The sequence below is a fragment of the Eubalaena glacialis genome, chromosome 1, assembly GCF_028564815.1.
Source record: "Eubalaena glacialis isolate mEubGla1 chromosome 1, mEubGla1.1.hap2.+ XY, whole genome shotgun sequence".
Lineage (NCBI taxonomy): Eukaryota > Metazoa > Chordata > Mammalia > Artiodactyla > Balaenidae > Eubalaena > Eubalaena glacialis.
This window is the reverse complement of record NC_083716.1, coordinates 38,118,667-38,146,141: the sequence shown is the minus strand read 5'-3', so window position 1 is coordinate 38,146,141 and position 27,475 is coordinate 38,118,667. Positions and strand designations below refer to the sequence as shown.

The window sequence follows — 27,475 nt, the reverse complement described above, 5'->3', positions numbered from 1 at the left end:
TTATGATGATTTCCTTAGCAGTAATTCAATCTGGGAAAATTTTAATCTCCGTGCAATATCCAGGGAACTCTCACCATGCTGAGGAGAAAAAGAAATCATAGCTATTTATCGCCGAGAAAGTCAAATGTCAACGCAATGACCATGTCATCCTATTAATGCTAGAACCGAACGACAGACAATGTTGACTGTCATTCGGTTCTAGCATTAATAGGATAACTTGATTCCTTAATGAGGACAATTAATTTGCTCTTAACAACTTCAGAGGCAATTAATTTATGTCAACACAAAGCCAAAGTTAGAAGGTTATGATGATAGAAGAACCTCAGACCATGGTCCACAGATCCTTACCTTATTCGTTATCATGGGGTCTGCATGGGCTTCAAGGAGTAGAGGGATGAGAGTCTGGTTTTTCATTTCGCAGGCATAATGTAGCGCAGTGCAGCCATACTGAAACACAAAGGATCAACATCAATCGGAATCCTTACACACTGCAGCATATGGCTTCTTTAGCAAGCACTTTTCATATTTTGTAATGTACGACTAAGCCAAACAAACAGTCTGCAAACCATCTTTGTGGAAGTATTTCATGCAAGTAAACTTTTGGGAGAAGAAAATGATTGCAAAGGTTTGGGGCAAAAGGTGAAGACAAAACCTTATAAACAGGAAGAAGTTAGCCAATGGTACTCCTGTTATCACTGTTCTTACTGTCATTTGGATTTCTCTTTGACCTTTGTCCTTATCTTTCCTTAGTTTGCAGATGGGGGCCTTCTCACCAGTGGGTTGGGATCTTGGCTGCAGCAGCAGCTGTTAGGATTCATTGAGCACTTACTATGTGCCAGGCACTCTGCCCAATGCTTCACATAAGGATCCCTATAAGATTGCCAACAAACACATGAAAGGATGCTCAACATCATTAATCATTAGAGAAATGCAAATCAAAACTACAATGAGATATCATCTCACACCGGTCAGAATGGCCATCATTAAAAAATCTACAAACAATAAATGCTGGAGAGGGTGTGGAGAAAAGGGAATCCTCTTGCACTGTTTGTGGGAATATAAATTGATACAGCCACTATGGAGAACAGTATAGTGGTTCCTTAAAAAACTAAAAATAGAACTACCATACGACCCAGCAATCCCACTACTGGGCATATACCCTGAGAAAACCATAATTCAAAAAGAGTCATGTACCAAAATGTTCATTGCACCTCTATTTACAATAACCAGGACATGGAAGCAACCTAAGTGTCCATCAACAGATGAATGGATAAAGAAGATGTGGCACATATATACAATGGAATATTACTCAGCCATAAAAAGAAACGAAATTGAGTTATTTGTAGTGAGGTGGATGGACCTAGAGTCTGTCATACAGAGTGAAGTAAGTCAGAAAGAGAAAAACAAATACCGTATGATCCCTATAAGTAAGGACTAGTGATGTTCCCATTTTACAGATGAGGAAACCGAGAGTCAAGTAAGTTTAAAACTTGCCAAAACTCACATAGGTAAAAAGTGGCAAGCCTAGGTTTACACATAGGCATTCTGACTCGAGCTTAACTACTGACGGTGGAATTTTGTAATCAGAGCCTGCATTTTTCTTAACTCCCCACCAGTGGTGGAGCAGTTCTTTTAAAAATATTCTATATTCAATAAAAATGTTATACCCATGAGTTCAGTGGCAGAATATAAACAATATCAAGATTGCCTGACGCAGTAAAAAGGAAGGAAGGAAGGAGGGGAAGGAAGCAGAAACTAAACGTACAAGTGTTTCAGAAAATAAAGCAAGCAATTTTATAGATGACAAGTATACTACCCACAAATACCATTTGCAATGTTATTCAAAGTGACTAAAAATATAAACTTACACAATCTATAGCATTAACTTCGGCACCAGCGTTAAGTAGCATTCGTACAAGAGACTCATTCTGCTTTGTCTTTGATACCTATACAAACAGCAAGCACGAGAACAAGAGAGGTTTATTTACAAACATTGTCTCCCTCTTACGTCTGGACTATTCCAGTCAATAGGCTTCATTTTAATCCCAACACCCCTATGCGTCTATGCATCTTTCTTAAACTCTCCCCCACCTCCTCACTGCCCATTAATATCAATTAGGTAAAGCCATGGTTGCCAGAGTGTGGTCCTGGAGTAACAGCATCTGCACCTTGGGACCTAAAAATGCAAAATCTGGGGCCCTACCCCACACCTGTCAAATCCTACTGAGGATGGAGTCCAGTGGCCCGTCTTTCCCTTCCTTGCTCAAAACCCTTCTATAGCATCCCATTGCTCCAGGGGCAAAAGCAAAGTCTTCAGCCTGTGACAAGGTGCCATATATTTTGCCCTCCACTTATGGCCCCAGCCATCTCATCCACACCCCCGGCTCACCTTGCTCTAGGCACATTGGCCTTGGTTAGTCTTTCATTCCCACCAGGCTCCCCCGTGCCATAGAAGAGCTGCCCTGAATGTTTCTTCTGCCTAGAAGCCTCCTCTCTCCTCTTTGTCTGGTAAGTTCATCTTTAATATCTCAGCCCAGGCCCCTCTCCCTCCAGGAGGCTGTCCTTGACCTAACTGTCCAGGCGACATCCCTCTCCTCTGGGCTCTCCTAACACTGACCATCTCTCTCTACCAACTACCTCATAGGAACTTCACATGTGTTCTGTCACTATTGGATTAATGACTTATTCTTCACAATCCTCTAACTCTCACGAGGACAAGGACTACCCCTGTTTAGTTCATCATTGTATTCCTAACACCCAGCACAGTGTCTGACACATAAAAGTCTACAATAAGTATGTGTTGAATGATTGAACACATGAATGAAATTAACTAGGCTCCTCAGAAATCCACTTTTCCTGCCTAGTTCCCTGAGATTCTGACCACAGGACACTTTGAGCATCCCCCCACCATCCTATTCCGTTAGGGATCGTGGCTTTCTCTGCTCAGGTGGGCATGTCCTGGAGTTCAGTCCCTTTACCACTTAGGAAGCTCCACCCAGCTGTCTTCTCTTTGGGCTTCCCTCCTACATCAATGTCTAAACTGCCTTTCTCCTCTTATCTTCCTCTGATATAACACAGTCTTTTCTGATCCATTCCCCTATCATTTCCTCTCATGTCATTTATTCCTTAGGCATCACAAATTTACAATTTCAGGCCCCATGAATTAAGATAAAACACGTGCAATCAGAGCTGAGTTATTCATAATAATTCGTATATTTGCCCAGGGCTCCAGCTTTAAACATTTTACTGTCTTAGAGAGCAAGGTTGTGTGTCAACAAATTCTGAATGAGCCTTGCCAATCATACTTGTGATTTTTGTCTTCATAATCTCCAAAAGGGTTTGAAAATGAATGGCAGATTTACCCCACCCCAAAACTACAAATATTCAAATGCTGTGTACTAAATACACAATTTTTCAAGAACTTTTCAAGGGTATAAACAGAGTATGTGTTTATCAGTGAATTAGAGTTTCCTCTCTCTCATAAATCCAAACATCAAAATCAATGTTATCATATTTAATTATAGTTCTTCAAAATGTATAACATTTAATTACCCAAGGAGATAATAACATTACCTACTGACAGATTTTGTTCTGGAGTTTATGTTAACAAGAATAACTAACACCCATAGTCTATTAGCAAGAAGAGAAGGGAGTTGGTCATTTAACTGGAATAAATTACGTATCTGTTGAGTTATCTCTCAAAGGCAGAACTGGCCACAAGAGGAACCAGATGGAAAAAAAGTGAATGAGTCAGTGCAAACCTGTCGCTCTATTTGGAAAAAAAAAAACAAAACACCTCAAGCTTCATCTTCTATTCATAATATGACTGCATTCCTCTACAAACTACATCTTCCTTTATGTAAGCAGCTTACTGCATGCCAAAGGTTCCTTCAAACATGAATAAATCTACCAAGGTGAGAGGTGGGCTTCAAATTCTCTATAAAGATCTCCTGTGTTTGTCAGCTTCTGGTGCAAATCTCCTGGGATCTGTTTTTTAACTCACACCAGGATGGGTCCTTAAAAATCAGAAACTCAAAAAGATATGTACAAAAATCTAAACTCTTCTTACAAAAAAAAAGGAGAAAAGAAATAGTAGGGGGGCTTCCCTGGTGGCACAGTGGTTAAGAATCCGCCTGCCAATGCAGGGGACACGGGTTAGAGCCCTGGTCCAGGAAGATCCCACATGCTGCGGAGCAACTAAGCCCGTGCGCTACTGAGCCTGCGCTCTAGAGCCCGCAAGCCACAACTACTGAAGCCCGAGCACCTAGAGCCTGTGCTCCGCAACAAGAGAAGCCACTGAAGTGAGAAGCCCGCGCACCTCAACGAAGAGAAGACCCCGCTCAGCGCAACTAGAGAAAGCCTGCGCACAGCAAAGAAGACCAATGCAGCCATAAATAAATAAATAAATAAATAAATAAATAAATAAATAAATAAATAAATAAATAAATAAATAAATAAATAAATTCTTAAAAAAGAAAAGAAATAGTAGGGAGGGGATTTTTTTTAATATTCAGGATTTTTGCTTTTCCTTCAGAAGATTCTTAAACAAATTTAATTTATTTTTCCTAATAAACATTGCACAGATTATTTTACCATTGACTGATTTACCTGGCTACCTTTCTTCTTGCTTTACTTCAGTCATAACATTGCATGTATGTTAGAGATGCCATTTGTAGAATACAAACCAAGAGCTTACTTTGTTACTATTTATTTACATCTCACCAACTTGGCAAAATTTAATGACTCATGCTATCGATCTCTTACTCATTTATACTCATTTATCTTTTACTCTCACGAGTGTTGTACTCACCATGAGGAAATAGCCAATAAGCAGGACAGGCATTAAGAGGATAATGAGTAGATAATCAAAGAAGGTAAATCTTTTCTTCACAGCATAATGCAAGCAGGTTCTCTGTTTCTAAAAAATTAAGAAAAGGACTATTTATTAATAAAATATTGTTTTAAATTGCATATTTTTAGATTACCCTATCAAAAAGTTTAGTCTGCGCTTTTTATTTTTGTGGTATCCATGGCATCTCTTTCTGTGGAATAAATCTAATTAATAAACCCAGAATTCCATTGACCAGAATATTGAACACAGTACAGTCTAAAGAAAAAGTTGGGCCATAGAAAGACAAGTGAAATGTACATTTCACGAATCATCAAAAGATAGATTCTCACATTCATTTTGGTTTGGGGAAAAAAATACATTGAGATATAAACATAGGACAATTTAGTATGAAAAGCTATAGTTACTCCTTAATCATCTATGGTACACAATTATTCATTTTGTGATTTGTTTATAGGAAAATTTTAACCACATGGCAATTTTTCCATGTTCCTACATGAACACAAGCAGTGCCAGACAAATGGAAATAACTCAATATAATTCTTCAAATACATGAATAATTATCAGGTGACAGATTTAAGCTTCTAGGAATTGCGGGGGATATAAAACCTCAGGGCCTCATAATCAAGCAAAGGTAGACCGAAACACGCACAAATAAGTGTAATGCAAGACAAGCTATGGTGACTGGAATTCCAACCAAATCAATGAGAAGAGAGGAAAGTCAGGAAGAAAAGAGAGGTTCATTTCTATTCTTCTTAAATAAGAGTATTTTTGTTTTTCTAATATCAAGGTATCTGTGTTCTCTGTAAAAATTTTGGGGGCTCCCCTGGTGGCGCAGTGGTTGAGAATCTGCCTGCCAATGCAGGGGACACGGGTTCGGGCCCTGGTCTGGGAAGATCCCACATGCCGCGGAGCAACTAGGCCCGTGAGCCACAACTACTGAGTCTGCGCGTCTGGAGCCTGTGCTCCGCAACAAGAGAGGCCGCGACAGTGAGAGGCCCGCGCACTGCGATGAAGAGTGGCTCCCGCTCGCCGCAACTAGAGAAAGCCCTCGCACAGAAACGAAGACCCAACACAGCCAAAAATAAATAAAATTAAAAAAAAAAAAAAAATTTTGTAAACAAGAGTATAAGGATAGAATTTAAAATCACCCATTATCAAACAGCCCAGAGTTAACTGTTGATATTTTGCTGTATCTTCTTCCAGTCTTTAAAATGCATATATGTGGAATTTTTCAGTGTAGGATCATACTGCACATGCAAAATTATATCTGCTTTTTTTTCAGTTAACATGTAGAATATGTGCATTTTCCTATGCCATTTAATATTTTTAAACATGTAACTGTTATGGCTGCACTGTTTACCGTTCTATGGAGCTGTTCGAACTTATTTAGCCAAACCCTACCTGTTGAACATTTCAAGTAATTTTAACTTTTCATTTTCACAAATAACATTGCTTGAATCCTCATGTATAAAGCTTTGTCAACATTTCTAAATTTGTCCTTAGCATAAGTTTCAAAAAACAGAATTCCTGGCGTAAAAGGCATTGATGCTTCTCACACCGTACTGCTAAATTGTGCTCTGGTAAAATTATGATGATTTAAACTTCCTTCCTGATCAACATTTGATTTTCTGTCTTAATCCTGGTCAATCTGGCACACCAAAACGAACGAACAAACAACACAACAAAAAGATATCTTTATGTTTTAATTTAATTTGCTTTCCATACAATCCATCACTCCGTTAGGCATGTATGTACATCTGTACCAACACCAGAGCTTTTTGTTTGCTTGCTTTTAAGGCCTCTGTTCAGTACTTCTGAAGATAACTCAAATATAGATTTAAGAAACGGGAAAGCACCAATTCAGATTATTAATGTACAAGGATTAGTATTGGGGAAAATGGAAAAGATTAAACCTTTAAAAACCATTAAAAATATTTCTTAAATGGACAGTTGCAAACCAAACACTTCTCATAAAATCTCTGCTAAGGTATCCACTGAAATCCTTCCCAGGATTTCCGTAAGCAGGCTGGCTCACGTTCTCTGCAAAACAGAGATAAGCATGCCTCCTCAGCCCCGTCCCTGTGTTGACAAATATCTCCCTCCCTCAGCTTCCTAACCAGCAAGTCTCCTGAGAGGGCACCAACCCAGAGACATCTGTCTTGGCCACCCCATCTCACCACAAGGCCACACACCTGGTTGCTCAGCTGGGTGCTGGGGCAATCATGTCACACGCCACTAAGCAGCCTATCCGTTAGATTAACGCAGCCGTGACTTGCTTTTAAACCCAACCCACAAAAAATAGGAAGCACAAACAAGAAAGTCCAGTAGTGGACTTCCCTGGTGGCACAGTGGTTAAGAATCTGCCTGCCAATGCAGGGGACACGGGTTCGAGCCCTGGTCCGGGAAGATCCCACATGCCACGGAGCAACTAAGCCCGTGAGCCGCAACTACTGAGCCTGTGCTCTAGAGCCCGTGAGCCACAACTACTGAGCCCAGGTACCACAACTAGTGAAGCCCGCAGGCCTAGAGCCCGTGCTCCACAACAAGAGAAGCCACCGCAATGAGAGGCCTCTGCACCACAACGAAGAGTAGCCCCTGCTGGTGGCAACTAGAGAAAGCCCACGGACAGCAACGAAGACCCAATGCAGCCAAAAAATAAATAAATAAATGAATAAATAAAATTTAAAACATAAAAAAAATTAAAAGAAAGTCCAGTAGTAATCCATTTTCTGATAATATATTATTACTCCCAATGAGCTATACTTTAAACTGACTTGGAAGGGAGAAGTGGGGCCCTACAGGCTATTTTCCCTCATTGAATGTACTTGAGTGGGTACAGGGCATTCATAATTATTACAAAGAGTGACTTTTTATATTGACTTAGTGTACTTTAAATGTTGCCTTTACTATGATGCAGATACTGGATGTTCCCATGGGGTTCTGAAAGGATGTTCACAGCATGTCCTGCTCTTCCTTAGTTCTGAAGACTCCAAGTCAGCTAATAACACGTATTTAAGTATATTCTTCATGCCTTTCTGTCTGGTTTCAAGTAGCCTCTGGTTCATGAGCATATTTGTTCTTGGCAAATTTCTCAGTGAAATTCTTTTATTCCACAAGCAAACTGTAGGATCTTCTGGAGATCAGAACACTGACATAGTAGGTAAAAATCTAACTAATGAAATAGCACCACCAGGTCAATACTTGTTTCCCAGGAAATCTTTCCTTTTACTTCTGTAATAGTGAGGAAGAGGAGCAGGGAGAGAAGAAGGGCAAAGAAAAGCAGGGGGAGGAGGAGGAGGAGGAAAAGGAAGGAAGAAGCTCTATCCTGAGTGAACCATTCCTTTTTTTTTTTTTTTTTAGAAATACAAGGACATAATTAACCATGAAACCCACAAAATATGCCTGTTCATTGACCTATGTTTTATTTTGCTTTTTAGCCTGGTAATATGGCCTCAGTGTGTGTCAGTCTCTCTAAAGTAAGGCCCAAAAAAATTGTTGGTGTTAGGAGCTACAAACAATAAGCAAATGACATCCACTACTTCCACTGGTGCGAGGAGAAAGGAACTACCATGGTCATGGCCTCACCTGGTTTTTGAGGTTCACATCAGCGTTTCTTCTCAGAAGGAAGGAAACGATTCTCAGGTGCCCTCGCCTGCAAGCGCAGATCAGGGGGGTGTCTCCATTAAAGCCATCTTGAACGTTGATACAGTTGCCGTCTTCCCTCACCCACTGCCACACTTGACGCAAGTCATTCTGATAGGCCGCCTGGCAGATGGGCTGAGGAGAGGAAAACAAAAGCAGGTTTTGAAATATAGGAATAATTAAACCACACCAAGAAAGAAAATCACCCGACACCTTAAAATTCCGTATTTCCAAATTGTAATCTACTGCTTTGTTGATGAGATTTGGGGTCTCAGTGATGCCTAGCCATAAGTCTAGAACAAGTGTAGGGCCACCAGGGACCCCTTACTATTTCCTAAATTGCTTGGCACACAGGAATGTTCATCGAATGGACGAATGAGTGAAAAGATGGATGCAATATTGCCAACTCAGTAAGGAAATTGTGTGTTGAGTTCATGGATAAATGATGCCTGTCAGAAAAGCAGGTTTCTACTCAAGATAAAATCTGCATATCTGAGGAGTTTAGGGCACCACTAAGTAATGGGACAAAGACACATGGCCCCCTGTACTCAAGGAAATCTGCACAGTGGGAAAGAGCTATTTTAGACAAATAATATACAAATAACGAATTATGTAATTAGCTGCAACTAGATGCTTTTTATTTTAGAAAGCATTATAAGGAATTTTGCAAAGCACGATGGGAGTTTAACAGCAAGATCTGAGCAGACATCATCTTGCCTACTTTCCCTCTCCTCTCTCCCTCTGGACTTCTCTCTTTTTTCCAATATCTCATGTTTAGTTTCTTCCATTGGGGCCTCTGCCCTTACTCTACAAAACAAACAAACAAACAAAAAACCAAAAAAACAGCCACTTTTTCGCCTCTCTCTTCACCTGGCTAACTGCTAGCTCATCCTTCACGTCATAACTTATTTTCATTTTATCTGTCCTTCTTGAGTCCAGCATTCCTTCACAGCAACTGACAAAACTATACCTCTTTTCTTAATTATTTATAATTGTGTGTTGCAAGCTAATGTGAACCAGGAGGGGTTGAGGCCACAGTGAGTGAGGGAAAGCACTGAAGTTCAGGCTATAAATTCCACATGAATAGAGGCTGCTTCATTCCATTCACTGCCATAGCCCCAGCATATATATAACACAGCACTGGGCACATGGTAGGCAGACATTAAATAGTTTCAGATTGATTTTAATTAGACAGTATAAAAAAGCACTTAGAATACCTGGTACATGAATGATGCTCAATTTATGGAGGTTATTATAATTGCTTATTAAGTATTAATTAAATTAATTAGCGATATCTGCCAAGAGGTAAAGAAGTGATGGTCAGAGCGGTTGCAGGAGAAATCAGAAAAAGACATGGTCCAGATGCAAAGGAGGCAAAATTTTTTTTAAAAGTTAGAAAATTAAATTAAATTACTGGACATCACATAGTGTTTTGTTGCATGAGGTGTAAAAGCAGCTGAAAAGGTTCTATGCTGTTATAAACTCTGCCTCCACTAGGGGGCAGCTCAGGGTCATAAAAGCACTGACAACATAAGTCTATAATCCGAGGGGACGGGAAAAAGTCTGTTAGATAGAATTAGCTCTATGGAAAAACCTACTTCATTTTTTAAAAAATTTCACATACACCAATGAAAATTTGCCACTGATGACTAGTACTCACGGGCTAGCACTTGGGAACTGATGGTCTTCTACGCAGAACTTGAAAACAGGTGGCTATAGAGTTAATTTTTCTGCTAAAAAGTAAAATGTCTTCCCGGCTCACTTAGACATCACATACAAATTGTTAATTCTTCTTTTCCTAGCATTTTAATTTACAGTATTTCAAAAGCTGGAGTTTTTCATGTAGTGATCTGGCTTTCCAGATTCTCTTAAAAAATTGAAAGATTTGACAACACTGGGCCCACATTCACACAGGACACCACACAAAGCTCCCTCTGCTTGGGTTCCTCAAAATCTTCACTGAGGGCTTCCCTGGTGGTGCAGTGGTTGGGAGTCCGCCTACCAATGCAGGGGACGCGGGTTCGAGCCCTGGTCTGGGAGGATCCCACATGCCACGGAGCAACTGGGCCCGTGAGCCACAACTACTGAGCCTGCGCGGCTGGAGCCTGTGCTCCGCAACAAGAGAGGCCGCGATAGTGAGAGGCCCGCGCACCGTGATGAGGAGTGGCCCCCGCTCGCCGCAACTAGAGAAAGCCCTCGCACAGAAACGAAGACCCAACACAGCCAAAAATAAATAAATAAATTTAAAAAAAAAAAAGAAAAAGAAAAAAATCTTCACTGAGAGTTAACTATAAGGAGGAAATGAAAAGTGGATAGTTTTCCTGCACGAGTCGCACGGTGTCTTGGAGTGCTTTCTCAATCCCACTTGAGCAATATTACTTCCAATATTAACCTGACCTTATATTTCCATCTTTCTTAGGCTGCCTATTTCCTAGACACAGTTTCTGTGCTTAGCAATATCTGCTAAAAAAAAGTTTAAAAGTTTCAAGAAGGAAGATAGAGTTAAGAGAATCAAGTGCAAGACAAGATTGCTGGATTTGATCACTAATGACCATTCAGAGATTAATTTCACACAGTGTCGGACAGAAGGCAGAATACAGGGGCCTGAGTTCACGGTCTATGAAGAATTGGAGTGTGATCAGAGAGGAATTCGTGGTAAGTTTGGTAGTGAAAGCTAAGCGGGAGCTAGTGAGTACCCAGAGGGTTGTAGCAGGGTCCAGCCAAAGTTCTGCACATTTATAGGCAAAGTGGTGGCTTCAAGTGGTTATAAATACAGGCACTGGAAACAAACTTTCTGGTTCCAATCTCAACTCTGACATGAAACAGTTATGTTATTTGGACAACTTACTTAAACAATTTGTGCTCAGTTTCTTTCTCCATTTAATAATCACGTCTTCTTTATCAGATTACAGAAAGGATTAAGTATGACTATATAGATGAAGCACATAACTCAGGTCTGACTCATAATAATCCCTCAATTAATGTAAGCTACTCTTATAATTATTTTTAAAAAACATAGCAGCCAGTGAAGATGGGCAGAGGTGGTTATCAAATAAATAATTACTGAAAGAGAATGAAGAGATGATAGGATAGTGAACAAAAGTCGAAGAATTAACCTTACTAAACAATGACAGTTTGGTTCTAAAGCCAAAGCAAGGGAGGAAAGATAAATATTCAGGATAGAGAGAACTTTACATTAGCTGAATTTTTTGCCAGAAAGTCTGAGGTTTGATCTTCATGCCTTATGCTAACATGTATTTATCATCAATAAATAGATAGACATAGATATTCAATAAACAGCAATTATGTTTAAATACATGAATGGGTTAATGATGTAGGGGAGCAAAATTTGCCACCCCAAAATGTGCCTCTTTGGCATGAGGATTAATTTAGGCTGATTATTTTTAAGAAACTGAAGACTCAAAGTCTTTTTACCTCTCCCTCAGCTGCCTAAAGAATTTAGATAAAAGAATTTAGATAAAAGATTCTCTGATATAAATCATACCAATGTTTTCTTAGGTCAGTCTCCCAAGGCAATAGAAATAAAAACAAAAATAAACAAATGATATCTAATCAAATTTACAAGCTTTTGCACAGCAGAGGAAACCATTAAAAAAAAAAAAAAAAAGAGCCTACAGAATGGGAGAAAATATTTGCAAATGATGCAACCGACAAGGGCTTAATCTCCAAAATATACAAACAGCTCATACGACTCAACAGCAGAAAAACAAACAAACCAATTGAAAAATGGGCAGAAGACCTTAATATACATTTCTCCAAAGAAGACATACAGATGGCCAGTGGACACATGAAAAGATGCTCAACATCACTAATTACTGGGGGAGAGATAAATTGGGAGATTGGGATTGACATATACACACTACTATATATAAAATAGATAACTAATAAGAACCTACTGTATAGCACAGGAAACTCTACTCAATACTCTGTGATGACCTATATGGGAATAGAATCTAAAAATGAGTGGATATACGTATATGTATAACTGATTCACTTTGCTGTACAGCAGAAACTAGCACAACATTGTAAATCAACTATACTCCAATAAAAATTAATTTTTAAAAATCACTAATTATCAGAGAAATGCAAATCAAAACTACAATGAGGTACCACCTCACACCGGTCAGAATGGCCATCATTAAATAGTCTACAAATAGGGACTTCCCTGATGGTCCAGTGGCTAAGACTCCGAGCTCCCAGTGCAGGGGGCCTGGGTTCGATCCCTGGTCAGAGAACTAGATCCTGCATGCCGCAACTAAGAGTTCGCATGCCACAACTAAAGATCTCACATGCCGCAACTAAAAGATCCTGCATGCGGCAACGAAGATCCTGTGTGCTGCAACTAAGGCCCGGCTCAGCCAAATAAATAAATAATTTTTTTTAAAAAGTCTACAAATAGCAAATGCTGGAGAGGGTGTGGAGAAAAGGGAACCCTCCTACACTGTTAGTGGGAGTGTAAGTTAGTGCAGCCACTACGAAGAACAGTATGGAGGTTCCTCAGAAAACTAAAAATAGAATTACCATATGATCCAGTAATCCCACTCCTGGGCATATACCTGGACAAAACTGTAATTCAAAAAGATACATGCACCCCTATGTTCATAGCAGCACTGTTCACAATAGCCAAAACATGGAAACAAACTAAATGTCCATCGACAGATGTATGGATAAAGAATGCATGATACATATATACAGTAGAATACTACTCAGCCGTTAAAAAAAACAAAATAATGCCATTTGTAGCAACATGGATGCAACTAGAGATTATCATACTAAGTGAAGTAAGTGAGAAAGAGGAAGACAAATACCATATGATATCGCTTATATGTGGAATCTAAAATATGGCACAAATGAACCTGTCTACAAAACGGAAACAGACTCACAGACTGTTGGTTGAGATCAGACTGTGGTTGCCAAGGGGCGGGGGGAGGAGATGGATGGACTGGGAATTTGGGATTAGCAGATGCAAACTATCACATTTAGAATGAATAAACAACAAGGTCCTACTGTAGAGCACAGGGAACTATATCCACTCTCCTGGAATAAACCATAATGGAAAAGAATTAGAAATAAGAATGTATACATGTGTAAAACTGTTTCACTTTGCTGTACAGCAGAGACTGGCACAACATTGTAAATCAACTCTACTTCAATTAAAAAAAAAAGTGGGGGTGAGGGGGCCCTGTTCTGGAATAGAGCTTTCAGCAGAGATCTCTGCAAAGAGTATGGGGGAAACTCAGCATAGCCTAAAGATCAGAGTTCACTCTGTGTCCCATTGTGTCTGCAGGCCCAGCAAACATTTATTTACCAAACATTTGCTTTTCCATCTTTTGTGAATTACCTTCCTCCCCTTCCAAGTCCCAAATCACTACCCCCAACACCCTCTCCGTCTTTAGCTGAAGATGGTATTTAACGTGAGGGTTTCAGCCATTTTGGTGAGTTATTCAGTTTTCTTGGGTCTCTCCCATGTATACATGTTATTAAACTTTTGTTTCATTTTCTCCTATTAATCTTCCTCATGTCCATTTAATTCATAGACCAGCCAGAAGAAGAGGAAGGGTACATGCCTGGCTTTCAAAATAGCTGATAACTGGGTGCTAGAGGCCCACCCCAGTCCCACTTTGTATCTCCCTTTTCCAGGCCCTAAAATTTAAGAAGCGCCTCTGGGGAGCACAAGACACGTTCAGTTTGTTGATAATTAACTAAACTATTCTGTATGGGTTATTTAACATAACCGTGTTTTACACTGCTCCAAGTTAAATAGAAATCACAGCCGGAAAAATATTTGACATTATTTTAGTACCATGGAGGAAACTGAGCTGCTTGCACTGTAATAGAGGTCTTGAAAAGCAACGTTTTCCCCACCATCCTCACTTTCAGTATTGCTTCCCCTGAAGTGTAGTGGATCCTCCCTAATTGTCAGTCTAAAGAGAGAGACTTTGGAACTCTGCCTTGATAAGTTGCTTATTAACCGTCTCCATGCTGCAGCTCCCCCCATTTAAAACGTTCCCTAACAATTTCTGAGGAGAATCTGTGGGTTTTTTGTTTTTTTTTATAGAAAGCTTCCAGTCTTGGTGTCTTCCCAACTGATTTAATAGATTTATTTATTTATTTATTTATTTATTTTTGGCTGTGTTGGGTCTTCGTTTCTGTGCGAGGGCTTTCTCTAGTTGCGGCGAGCGGGGGCCACTCTTCACCGCGGTGCGCGAGCCTCTCACTATCGCGGCCTCTCTTGTTGCGGAGCACAGGCTCCAGACGCGCAGGCTCAGTAGTTGTGGCTCACGGGCCCAGTTGCTCCGCGGCACGTGGGATCCTCCCAGACCAGGGCTCGAACCCGTGTCCGCTGCATTGGCAGGCAGGTTCTCAACCACTGCGCCACCAGGGAAGCCCGAATCTGTGGTTTTTGATGCAACACGGTTCAGATAGTGTACAAGAGAAACGTGTACACTAATGAAATGTCTTCCCAGAAAAGGCAAGAAGACGTTTTCTTCCTCTTCAACTTAGGAAATCTTAGGGAATAATAGTGAAGGTTTTATTTTCTTTGTACAATAAATCTCAAGCCTTTCCTTCTGATGACTCATTTCTTCACATACCGTGATTTAAATTTCTTAGTAAATTCTTTCTTTCAGATAAATAAAAAAGGCACAGGAATTTTTTTTTTTTTGTCTTAGGTCCACTTAGCCTTTATGTAACATAAAGGACAGCCCCAGCAGTGGTTGGATTATGAGTAGTAGTAACAGTGAAGGGGAAATCAAGGAAGGGCACACATTTATCTGTTTTCTATTCCTTCTCCAACAAGGTCTTTTTGAGAATATGATGTTGTCTTCACGGCCAGGAAGTTAAAGAAGCTTCATTACCACACTTGAGACCTGAGAAGCTCTGAGGCCAGGGCAGGGCAAGAAAGCCTTTGCCTCCAATCATGAGGAGAAAGGGCGGAGGAAGGGTGGGTTCTAGCTGCTTGATCCAGCAAATCGGAGACCCTGATATCTCCCTACTACCTCAGACCACCAAAGAGGTAAATGCAGGGCTTTGAGGAAGCAGTAGTGTCACTCTCACTGCCTCCTGGGCTCCAGGACTTTCTGCCAAACAATGGCTGCCCAAGGGTGGGGATGACCATGTTAAACTGACATTATTTAGAATTACTGGAGCACCGTTATGACAAAAAGCAAATCAACCTTTAGTCAGTATTATTAGTCTCTAAATTCGGAATAGACAATAAAACTTCTTATTGCTTGTACCTAGATGAACTGCTCTCACCCATACCTTTCATATACCACTCAGTTATTCCAACTGGCCCAACTTCCCATGCTTCAGATTCTCCATACATACACCCCTTGTCCGGAACACTCTCCCCAGGATTCCCAAGACTAGATTCGTATTCCTCAGAGTTCAGCTCGAATGTCACTACCTCATTGGAGCCTTTCAGGTCAAATCTAATTACATATGTACACCCCTCTTATATACTCTCTCTTTATCCTGTTGCTTCCTTGATTTCTCTTTTCACTACTTACAATTATTTTTTTTTAATTTGTATATTCATTTTACATTGGTAGCTCCAAGAGGTCAAGATCTACTCTTATTTATTTATCACTATGTACCAAGAGCTAGCATGTGCCTGGAATATACTATGTGATGAATAAAAATTGTTGATTAAATAAATGGATGACTGAATGAATGAATAAATATTTACAAATGTTTAGTGCCGGTTTCTGTTCATACATTGAAGTTATCATTTCCTTTTTAATATGTGATTTAGTACCACATTATCACTTGTAAAATACTTAAAATATACAAGGAAAGAATCAAGAAATCAATTGGGATAGAAGCTATTTGGTGCTCTTTTTTAAATATACAATGCCAGGGCTTCCCTGGTGGTGCAGTGGTTAAGAATCCACCTGCCAATGCAGGGGACACGGGTTCGAGCCCTGGTCTGGGAAGATCTCACATGCTGCAGAGCAACTAAGCCCGCGAGCCACAACTACTGAGCCTGTGAGCCACAACTACTGAGCCTGCGGGCCACAAGTACTGAAGCCTGCGCGGCTAGAGCCCATGCTCCGCAACAGGAGAGGCCACCGCAATGAGAAGCCTGCACACCGCAGTGCGGAGTGGCCCCCGCTCGCCGCAACTAGAGAAAGCCTGTGCACAGCAACGAAGACCCAACACAGCCAAAAATAAATAAAATAAAATAATTTTTTAAAATAAATAAATAAATAAATATACAATGCCAAAATCTTGAAAGAGTTCAATACACAAACTAAGTAGATAGAGATTGTGAGGGAGGCATTTTTTTCAATTGCCTTTGCCTTTCCTTTTCCCTTATCATGGAAGGACGCAATGTTTCATGCTGAAACCGATCTCACCCAGCTATCCTGTTTTATATATCAAAACTGTGACCAGAAGAGGTTAAGTGATTTCCCCCAACTGCCCCGAGTTTCTGGCACAATGGGGACTGAATTCTAGGTTTCCTGGATTTCCAGTCCAATGGCCTTCCCATTCGTTACATCTCTATTCCTGTTCCCCCTGAGTTCTCCTCCTCGATGGTACCAGCTCTCCCAAAAAGCCCTGCTCAGCCTAAATTGCTTTCTCTGGACACTGTATATTTCAATATGATCCCCCTCTTCTTTAAACCATATGCTCTTTTTCTATGGTAACATCTTCCTATTTGAAAAACAGATATATTCCTAAAACATTAATATCAAGAGTGCGTGTATGTGTGTATGTGTGTGTGTGGGTACAACTGTTCATAGGTAACTTTAACATTAGACTTTCCCAAAGTTTAAAGGGATACATCATTATAATATAATTTTCTAGATATTCCTTTTAAGGCCTCGTTTCCCCAGCTGACAAGGACAAGAGCCTGAGGAAGATTCTATAGATCTCCAAAGCACAAATTCTTGAGCTCTTTAAGTTCTTATACAACTTCCTTCTTTCTAATTTTTGTAATACTTTGCAGCGCTCAACACTTCTCTACAGGGTGGGAGTAAAATGTACCTCATTGGAACCTGGATTTAGTTTACCCTATTCTTCTAACAAAGGGAAAAGGACAATAGTGTAACTTCATGGGGAAGAGTGCTGGCAGAAGAGCAGAGTGGTTAAGACCAGCTTATTTATGGAAGGTGACATGCCTGTTGAGAGAGCTTTAGGGAAAGAACTTAGCATGTTCATCAGGACATGAGCACAATTTCCCTGAATGTACACAGGTCTCTAGCCAGTAAGTACTTTTTAGCTGCATAACTCTAGGCCAGTTCCTGAAACTATCTTTGCCTCAGTTTTTTCACTTGTAAAATAAGGATAATCATAGTGACTCTCTTATATGGTTGGGTGAGTATTAAATGAGTTAATACACTTAAAATGTTTAGAACACAGCCAGGCACATAATAAAGGCCTAATTAAATACTTGTTATTATTGCAAATAGTATGAACAGATATGTGTGATAAGGGTTTAAATCAGCGGTCCCCATCCTTTTTGGCACCAGGGACCCATTTCATGGAAGACAATTTTTCCATGGACCAGGGGAGGGGGGGATGGTTTCGGGATGACTCAAGTACATTACGTTTATTGGGCACTTTATTTCTATTATTATTACGTTGTAATATATAATGAAATAATCATACAACTCACCATAATGCAGAGTCAGTGGGAGCCCTGAACTTGTTTTCCTACCACCACGGAGTGATGGGAGACAGTGACATCTGGGAGTGGTGGGAGACAGTGACACCCGAAGTCTGTTGCTTATGTCCAGTCTGCTCCGTAAGATGCAGCTTGTCACTTGCCACTCACTGATAGGGTTTTGATATGAGTCTGAAAGCAATTGATTTATTGTGGTCTCTGTGCAGTCAAACCTCTCTGCTAATGATTATCTGTATTTGCAGCTGCTCCCCAGTGCTAGCTTCACCTCAGATCATCAGGCATTAGATTCTCATAAGGAGTGTGCAGCCTAGATCTCTCACATGTGCAGTTCACAGTAGGGTTCATGCTTTTATGAGAATCTAATGCGGCCGCTGATCTGACAGGAGGCGGAGCTCAGGCAGTAATGCGAGCGATGGGGAGCGGCTGTAAATACAGATGAAGCTTCGCTCACTCGCCTGCCCACCCGCCGCTCACCTCCTGCTGTGCGGCCTGGTTCCTAACAGGAGTTGGGGATCCCTGGTTTAAATGAATCAGCCCTGTTTAAAAGTCTGGCCTGCATAGCTGGTGGTGATCAATCCAAGCTTAGTTCTCTCACTGAGCTTTAAGCATATCCTCTACTGCAGAGGTTAGGACACACTCTGGGACACCCCCTCATTCTCTCCCCTTCTTTCTTACAAATATATTAGAAACAACCTAAATGTCCATCGATGAACACATGGATAAAGAAGATGTGGTACATATACACAATGGAATATTATTCAGCCATAGAAGGAACAAAATTTTACCATTTGCAAAAACAAAGGTGGACCTTAAGGGTATTATGTTAAGTGAAGTAAATCAGACAGAAAAAGATAAATACCATATGCTCTCACTTTTACGTGGAATCTAAACAACAACAATGAAAAACGACAAACAAACAAGCACACACACACACACAAAAAAAGCACATGAATATAGAGAATAGATTGGTGGTTGCCTGAGACAGGGCAGGAGGTCGGAGGTGTGAGAAATGGGTGAAGGGGGTCAAAAGGTACAAATTTCTAGTTATAAAATGACTAAGTCATTGGGATGTAATGTACAGCATGGTGACTGTAGTTAGTAATACTGCGTTGCATGTTTGAAAGCAGCTAGGAATGTGGATCTTGAAAGTTATCATCAAAACAGAAATTTGTAACTATGTGTGATGACAGATGTTAATGGATTTATTGTGGTGATCATTTTGCAATATATACAAATATTGAATCATTCCTTTGTACACCTGAAACTAATATAATGTTACGTCAATTATACCTCAATAAATATATATGTATATGCTATATATATAATAGCATAACTATTAGCAATGCAAGGCTCTCGAGGGTAGCAGAATATGAGCCCCAATTTACACCTCTTAGTGTAACAGGTATTTTGAACTAAAGGCAATTGAGAAGAAGCAGATACAAAGAATGTTCTCTGCCCTCCCCCTCTTTAGCTAAAAGCAGGACATAAATATGTGAAGGTGTTGCCCCTTCTTTCTCTACCAGGAAGGACAAAATTACCTTGGTCAGCCCAGAGAAGTCACCAAAGTAATCTACAGAGTAAAATTTCTAACTAGCCCTTGTCTTCCGTTAGCTCCCCTACATATTTGCCTTCCCTCAGTTTGCTGCCTTAGAAACTCAAAGTACTTTTCCTTGGTCTTGCCACTCCTCTAAAAATTTATTTTTCTTTTGTTAAGACGCTATGTGAGCCCAAGTTCTAAGTACCTCTTTGAGTTACTCAAAGTAGTATCACTTGTGATACTGAGTTGTATGGAAACACCATTTATCCCAACACTACTTAAGACTACTGAGAAATAAAATATTGCCTGCCATATCAGTAAACAAAGGATGTCACAGTCATCAGCAATTGCAGTCACCACCAGCCACCAAAGGTGAGCCGGTGAGCCCCGGGGGAACTCAGAAAGGAAACAAAGAATACCTGCCATCTAGCAGCCATCAGACTGCAGCCACTCCAAAGGTGAGCCCTGCGGAAACTCAGGATATGAAAACACAGGATCCTGGCCCCATATAGCTGAGGTGCATATCAAAGGAGTGATTTTAGTGAGCCCAGACTCTTGCATCTTCCCATAATACATAGAAAAGTACTAAATTCCTTAACTTGACATATCTAGTTTTCTTTTATTAACAGTAATTTTTTCTTCCTACTACCTGCCCTTTGTTGCAAAACTCCTATCTGTCCTAGCTCACCCTCACCTCCTCGGAGCAGTTTTCTCAGGGTTATTTGAGATGCTGCCTCCTGGGCTTGAAGTCCCCAGTGTGCCCGCTGCATAAAACATAACTCTCAATTTTTAGGTTATGCATATATTATTTTAGTTGACACTAGCTTTGATTCAATGTTAATTATGAGCTTTGAATAATTACTTATGAGCTTCTAGGTAAGTTAGGGTCTTTTAGGGGTGTGTGTATACGTGTGTGCGTGTGTGTGTGATTGTTGTATTTGCTTTCAAATATCATAGTAGATTCCACATTGCTTTGTCCTCAATATATCTGAAAAGTGAAAAGTTCATTCCACTTCCGGGGATATTCTCACTGATACTTATAAGTATCAATGCCTTGCCTTGACTCAACCACTTGCCAAATCCACACCCCATCAACAAACAATTACACTGCTCACACAAAGACTTCCTTAAGTAATTATTTCCAGGACCTAGACTGTAGACTACAGTCTGGCTTCTCACTGCATGGTCCAGGACCAGCAGCATATTGCAGAGATGAAATGCATTATCTTATGCCCCACCCAGACCTACAGAATAATAATCTGCATTTGAACAAGATCTTTGAGTGATCTGTATGCACATTAAAATTTGAAAAGCACTAGCCGAGAGCAGCGTTTCTCTCCCAGGGGTGGTAAACTGATCACCTACATCAGAATCACTTGGGAGGCTCCCCTAAAAAGCAGGTTTCTGAACCGTACCTCAAACTGAGTGAAACAGACTCTCTGGGTTGGGGGCCCTTGAAACTGCATTTTCAACAAGTTCCACTTCCTGGTGCTTAGGCAATCTAGGGCTTAAGAAAGGCCAGAGTAGCATTTTAGAACATTACATGTGTTGACATTTTCATATATGTGAGTTCTTCACCAGCCTAAAGTCACTGGGCAAGACATATCTAGAAATATAAACTAATCAAAGAAAAGTTGACTACAGAAAGACACACACACCCCTGGCATTAGACATAACTGCCAACACTGAGAAACTGCCTTCAGTATTAGAAGAAGCACCCAAAGAGGTTCTGTTGAGCATCTGCAATGAAATGCAGACGGACCGGTTATTTGTGTCAGAGAGGAAAGGGAGCAAATCATGAATAATAACCTCATTACACCTCTTGGACTCTTGTTTAAACATCACTCTCTTGTACTCCTTTGAAACATTGTTAAAAATTTATTTGATTCTAGTAGGTTACTCTCAATACAGGAAAAAGCATTTCTGTATCCATCAGCTGTGAAAAGAAAAAACTCAAAATATCAAAACTACATTCTGCTTTTATCCTTCTTCTACACAGGGATAGACTTTATTAGTAATTGCTAGAGGTGAATTTCCTTTCAAATATCAAGCGGAAAGGCATTACTCTACACCCACATTTCCATAAAAGAGCCAGGCTATCTTTAGTCTGTTTAGAAAATCCAGTTGAAGACAATTTTTACTTGTCCTCTGGATGTTTGACATCAGAAAACACAACTCCATTAACTCCCTTTTCATAAATTTCATTTTACAGATCCAAATTACCCCCTCAAACATCTGGACATCATGACATGTATACTATATGGCTCTCTACTAGCTACTGTCTAGCTAAAGTTTTAGGATTGCAAAATAATTTGCCTTAAAATATTAAAATATCAAAAAGACTAGCACACTGGACTTCATTTTGACTTAATGCTGACTTAATGCTCTTACAGAAAGTTAGACAGATGAAAAGGAGACATTACTAGGGATAGGAAATTCCATTTGAAAAGCATGAGCAATTTTTAACATCTTGGGAATCTTATTTCCAGAGAAGTTACATACCTCAGAGTATAGGATTCCCATGCTGGTCCTTCACAGACTTATTTCACAGCTTCTTGACTCTTCTGGAGGTATTTCCAATTAACATCAAAATCCTTCCCAGTCGAGAGAAAGGTCCCTAGAAGCCCAGGTCGGTGGCAAGTCCTTTCTTTCCACACCTGTGAGTGTTCTTCCAGCCACCTACACAGCAACACACCTTCCAGAGAGCCCAACCCAATGAAACAAGGGCATTAGTTTACCGTGTAATGAATCACCCAAGTTGTGCATCATCTAATATTACAACCCCGAGGAACTGGTTTCTGAGTCATACCTACTCTGCCAGTGGTGACATGTGGAAAAAAGGAAGCAAAGATGAGGCGGGAAGAAAAGTTCTCACACGGGCAGAAACGACTCAGGGCTCAAAACAGGGTACTGTGTTTAGGACATTTCCTAATTGAAATCTGGTTTTCAGTGGCTATTGAGAAAGGCTAAGTGCAAACAAACTCGCTTGTTAGAACCATATATGTCTGCATAGGACTTGACCTTCATGAAAAATAATCTTTAAAACTGATGGATTATTGCTGTCTTTATGCACACATAAGTTTATTTATTATTCCTTGATATTTTTTATTAATATAGACTAATTAAAATAAAGTCAATTTATGAGCTATAGTATTTTATATACATAAATGTGCTCATAATCACATTCAAGGGCATCTTTGAGTAAAGTTTGAGCAGCTCAAATTAAAAAACCTAAACTTTTTGAAATATCAGTCCCATTTACATTCTAGTGAATTCAATTATCCTAAAAGGTTTAAATTATACGTATAGTATTACCATATTTGATTTTCCTTTATAAGCACTTTAATTCTGAGCCTAGTGTAATACTTTCCCAGCTAAACAATCTTGTAAATCTAATAAACTAATAAACTAAACTTACTCTAATATAATAAATATTAAGTCATCCTAAACATTCTAATACTGTTTCTGAATTTAGTCAATTTATAATATTCCATTTTAAAATCATAAGTCTAAAATCAATTACTCTATTATACATCAATTACTCTCTTATACATTTTAAATGGAAACACCAGGCCACTTGGTCAAACGTGCTAACACGCCAAATCTCTTAAACATCGTAGATATTTTATATACCAAATACAATACCAAATATTCACACATTTTCTCTGAACTTAACACAATCACAGCAAAGTGCTAAACTTTCCCAGAATTAATACACACACCCATGAGAGAAAGCGCTCAACCATCCCAAGCAAACTGATTTGATCAGTTAAGGTTCTTTGTGGCCAAGATTTGGCGCCAGGATCCAAGGCCTAAGCCTATATATATATATATATATATATATATATATATATATATATATATATATATATATTTTTTTTTTTTTTTTTTTTTTTTTTCAGGGAAATTCTTCCTACTCCAATGATGGACACAATGGGCTATTCTTATCATTGTTATAATGAGACTTAGACACTTTACTATGGACTTAGCTTTGGGGCCAACCTCCCAGGAGTTTTAAGAATTAGCTAATTCTTCTGTTGGAGACGAAGCCTGCAATACCCACTAAGATTGCAGCTGACTTCCTCTTTGGCTTAGTTTCATTTTGCGTTTCTTTATTTCCTAAGACATTTAAGTGTCTTTCCCACTGACTTAAATCCTTCACTCTCTTATGCAAATCTTTCGTAATCCCCTTTAGCTTTCTTTGTAACCTCTTCTAACTAATTTGTAGTTTCTGCAAACTCTTTTCACCCTAACTGAACTCAAAAGTCTTCTTTAGGGAATTCCCTGTCAGTCAGTCCAGTGGTTAGGACTCTGCACTACCACTGCAGGGGACAGGGGTTCAATCCCCGGTCAGGGAACTAAAATCCCGCCTGCCACGTGGTATGGCCAAAAAAAAAAAGTCTTCTCTAATTTCTTATCAGGACCACAACTCCTCTATTTGGATTCTGCATCTCTCCCTTGACCGCATCTTGAAGGTGTAAGGGTTCAGGACAAGCTTCCCCAAAATGTGCCACTTTGGCATGAGGATTATTTTGAACTAAAGGCAATCAAGATCCTGTGGGTTCAAGGGAAACTATTGCCCCTCCCTTAACTACCTAGAAGAACTTAAGTTGGGGGTTTTTCCCAGAAAAACTTTATTACTGGAGGTAAATTTTATCTAAGTGGCCCAATTAATATGGCAGGGCAAATATTTAATTACTAAACATGTCCTCTTTTTATTATTATCCCGTGAATGAACTTCCTGTCCTTGGAATCCCCAGGCCTCTGTCCCATTCCCTAGCTCAGGATGGCACACATACCTTATTTTACTTTTCTGTCACTGAACCTCTCATGTATGTTAGGTTCCTATATGTACAAAATTAAATCTGTGTTTTTCCTGTTAATCTGTCTTTTGTCAATTTAATTCTTAGACCAACCAGAAGAACCTAGATGGGTAGAGGAAAGGTTTTTTTCCTTCCTGACAAAGGGTAGCAGAATGTGTCACCCTAAAATATGTCTTTTTAGCATAAGGATTATTTTGAATTGATTATTCTTGAAAAACTGCAGATCTCTGAAAGCAGTAGAATTTACCCTTTTGTAAGGGAGATTTACATTTATAAGGGAATTCTCCATTTGTAAAAGTGTCTCCCTCACTGTACCAGGAAGAAAAGGATGACTTCTGGAAATTTATCAATGGAGAAGGCAATGACTTAAATCTGCATAACACCCTTACCCTTGTTTTCTGTGCTTTTCTTGGTCACCTCCCATAACTGCCCCTCCCCCAACATCTTCTTTTGTCTTTAGCTGAAGGAGGTATTTAAGGTGGTGGCTTGGCCATTTCCAAGAGTTTTCCTGGGTCTCTCCCATGTGTACATGAGGTATACATGTTATTAAACTTCTGTTTGATTTCCTCTTGTTAATCTGTCTTTATTACAGGTGGGTTCTCAGCCATAGAACCTAGAAGGGTAGAGGGAAGATTCTTTTTCCTGCCCTACAATCTGGTTCTAAAGGCACAATACACATTATAATTGTGAAAGATGAAATGTTTGAATGGACGGATGACACTAAAAACAAAGTAATAAAAAAGCAGTTGATTCATTGCAAGTGGCGAAACACTTGCACTTGTCTCTAGGCCAGTGAACATTGACCAGGGATGATTTTTTTCCCCAGGTAAGACTGCCAGATCTAGCAAATAAAAATACAGGACACTCTCTGGAGACATTTTTGATTGTCACAACCAGGTGTGGGCATGATACTGGCATCTAGAAGATGGATGCCAAGGATGCTGCTGAACATCCTACAGTGTACAGGGCAGCCTCTCACAGACAAGAATTATCCTGCCCAAAGTAGTGCTAAGGTAGAAAAAACCTCTTCTAGGCCAACAGGAGAATTAAAGGTGAAGAAAGAGGACTTGGATCACTTATACTGTGAGAATGGAATATAGTCATAGAGGAGGAAAGAAAACCTTTCTCTTCCTACCCTTCTAGGTTCTTGCTGGGGCTCAACAAAAGACAGACCAACAAGAGAACAGCAAAGGGAAGTTTGTTAGCATGTATATCTTATATATACATGAGAGAAACTCCCAAGACGTGTTTAGAATTTAGGACTAGATACCATCTTAGGCTAAAGGAAAGGTGTTTGGGGCTTCTGGGAAAGGTTGGAAGGGGAGCGGAGGCACGTTATGGAGAGGTGGCAGGAAAAGTGAGGTAAACAAAGGTTGAGTGATAAAGTTTGTCAGGCAGATTTAAGTCAGTGCCCCCTTTATTGCTACAAGTTGTTCAGTGTCTTCTACAAATGTCAATTTCCTTTATAGATATAAATTTCCTTTACGAAAGGAAAACTTGTACCCTGTTTTTAAATCTTGTCTTGCATCTGCTGGTTCTCAATGGCCTTTAGCTCAAAAAAATAATCCATATGCCAAAGAGGCATATTTGGGGTTAGCATGTCCTCGTACCCCTCATGGTGAAACACTGTCCTAATGAGGTCTGAGAAACAGATAATTTTTTAAAATTGTTTAGGGTTCACTATCTGGCAAACTGAGCCATAATTACAAAAACAGAAGAGAAAAAGTTCTAGGAAACAATTTTCACACATGAACATCTATCAAGAGATAATATTTGAGTCAGACACTACAGGTGTAAAATTAAAGATGTCCATTTCCTATGGCTGTGTTTATAGCCAACCCCAGCTGACCAACACCTAACTCCCTGTGAGGAAAAAGAGGCTCCTTCAAGGTGTAGCCCAAAGACTTGACCCCCAAGAGAGGTTCAGTAGAGCATACCTAGGGATCTTAACTCACCACATTGTCTAATGGCTCCCACTGGAAGCATCTGATTAAAGGAGTGTCATGATCAGAATTTCATTTCTATAATAAAGCCAACACTCTGGCCATTGTGTGGAGAGTGGATTTGAGGCAGACAAGAGAGAAAACAGCAAGACCAGTTAGAAGGCTACTGCATTAGGTCAACTGAGAGATTATGGTACCAAACAAAGGCAGAAGAGCAGCAGTGGGGATGGAGAGAAAAGGAGGAACTCTGAAGGACGTAAGATGCCACGTCAGCAAACCAAAACTTACATAACTTTCGTGTCCTTGTAAATGCTCTGCTTGACCAGAAACACAGTATTTCCAGCCAGTCAGTCCTCAAACACCAAGAATCTGTTCTGATATCCTTGTTCTAAATAAAGTCAGATATGCAACCCCAGGGTAATCAATTTAAGCCAAATACATTTTCCTTATGCCCTAATTGACCTGGTAGCCTCATGAAGAACTCTCCAGTCTCCTAACCAATCATGCCCTATTTTTATGTTGCTGCTTCTAACAACCTATACAACTCACTCCTGCCCAAACATCCTTGGAAAGAGGACTCCACTGCTTCTGAGGCACTGTACTCCTCCAATCCATCGATTGTTTCCCCTTAAATAAAGGACATCAAACTAAACGGTTTTATTTTCGTCATTTGACAGCTACTATCTCCTGGCACCAAACACACTTGTTTATATTTTGTTCTGTGATGTTGACACTAGCTCTCTGTGGACTATATTTCTTTTCTCCCCACTGACCTCATGTTAGGTTCTCCCAATAGGGAGCCCTCAAGGGAGACTACAAGGCTAAGGAGGGAGAAAGAGACCCGCTCATTCCATGTTTGCTGATCCTATCAGTTTAAGCCCAGCAATAGTATTTCATCCTAGAAACAGCCATTGGGCCAACTTTTTTTTTTTAATATTTTGATCCTGTCACACGCTGCATGTGGAATCTCAGTTCCCCGATCAGGGATCGAACCCGTGCCCCTTGCAGTGGAAGCGCGGAGTCTTA

General features: G+C 40.0%; 1 protein-coding gene across 1 annotated transcript; it reads right to left on the bottom strand.

Moving 5' to 3' along the window:
* ANKRD22 (ankyrin repeat domain 22) lies at positions 1–22,232 on the bottom strand. Its single transcript, XM_061195466.1, has 6 exons — positions 22,186–22,232; positions 8,438–8,629; positions 4,811–4,918; positions 1,869–1,946; positions 349–447; positions 1–78 (listed from the first exon to the last, which is right to left on the bottom strand). Exons 1-6 carry the CDS (start codon positions 22,204–22,206, stop codon positions 1–3), a joined length of 576 nt encoding a protein of 191 aa, XP_061051449.1. The 5' UTR covers positions 22,207–22,232.
* Positions 22,233–27,475: the final 5,243 nt, after the last annotated feature.

Coding starts and splice junctions, on each gene's coding strand:
- ANKRD22 (XM_061195466.1), bottom strand. CDS start 22,206: ATGGGAATCCTATACTCTGAG. Junction 4,919..8,437: donor ATGTGAACCTCAAAAACCAG/GTGAGGCCATGA, acceptor TTAATTTTTTAG/AAACAGAGAACCTGCTTGCA. Junction 1,947..4,810: donor TTATTGGCTATTTCCTCATG/GTGAGTACAACA, acceptor CTGTTTGTATAG/GTATCAAAGACAAAGCAGAA.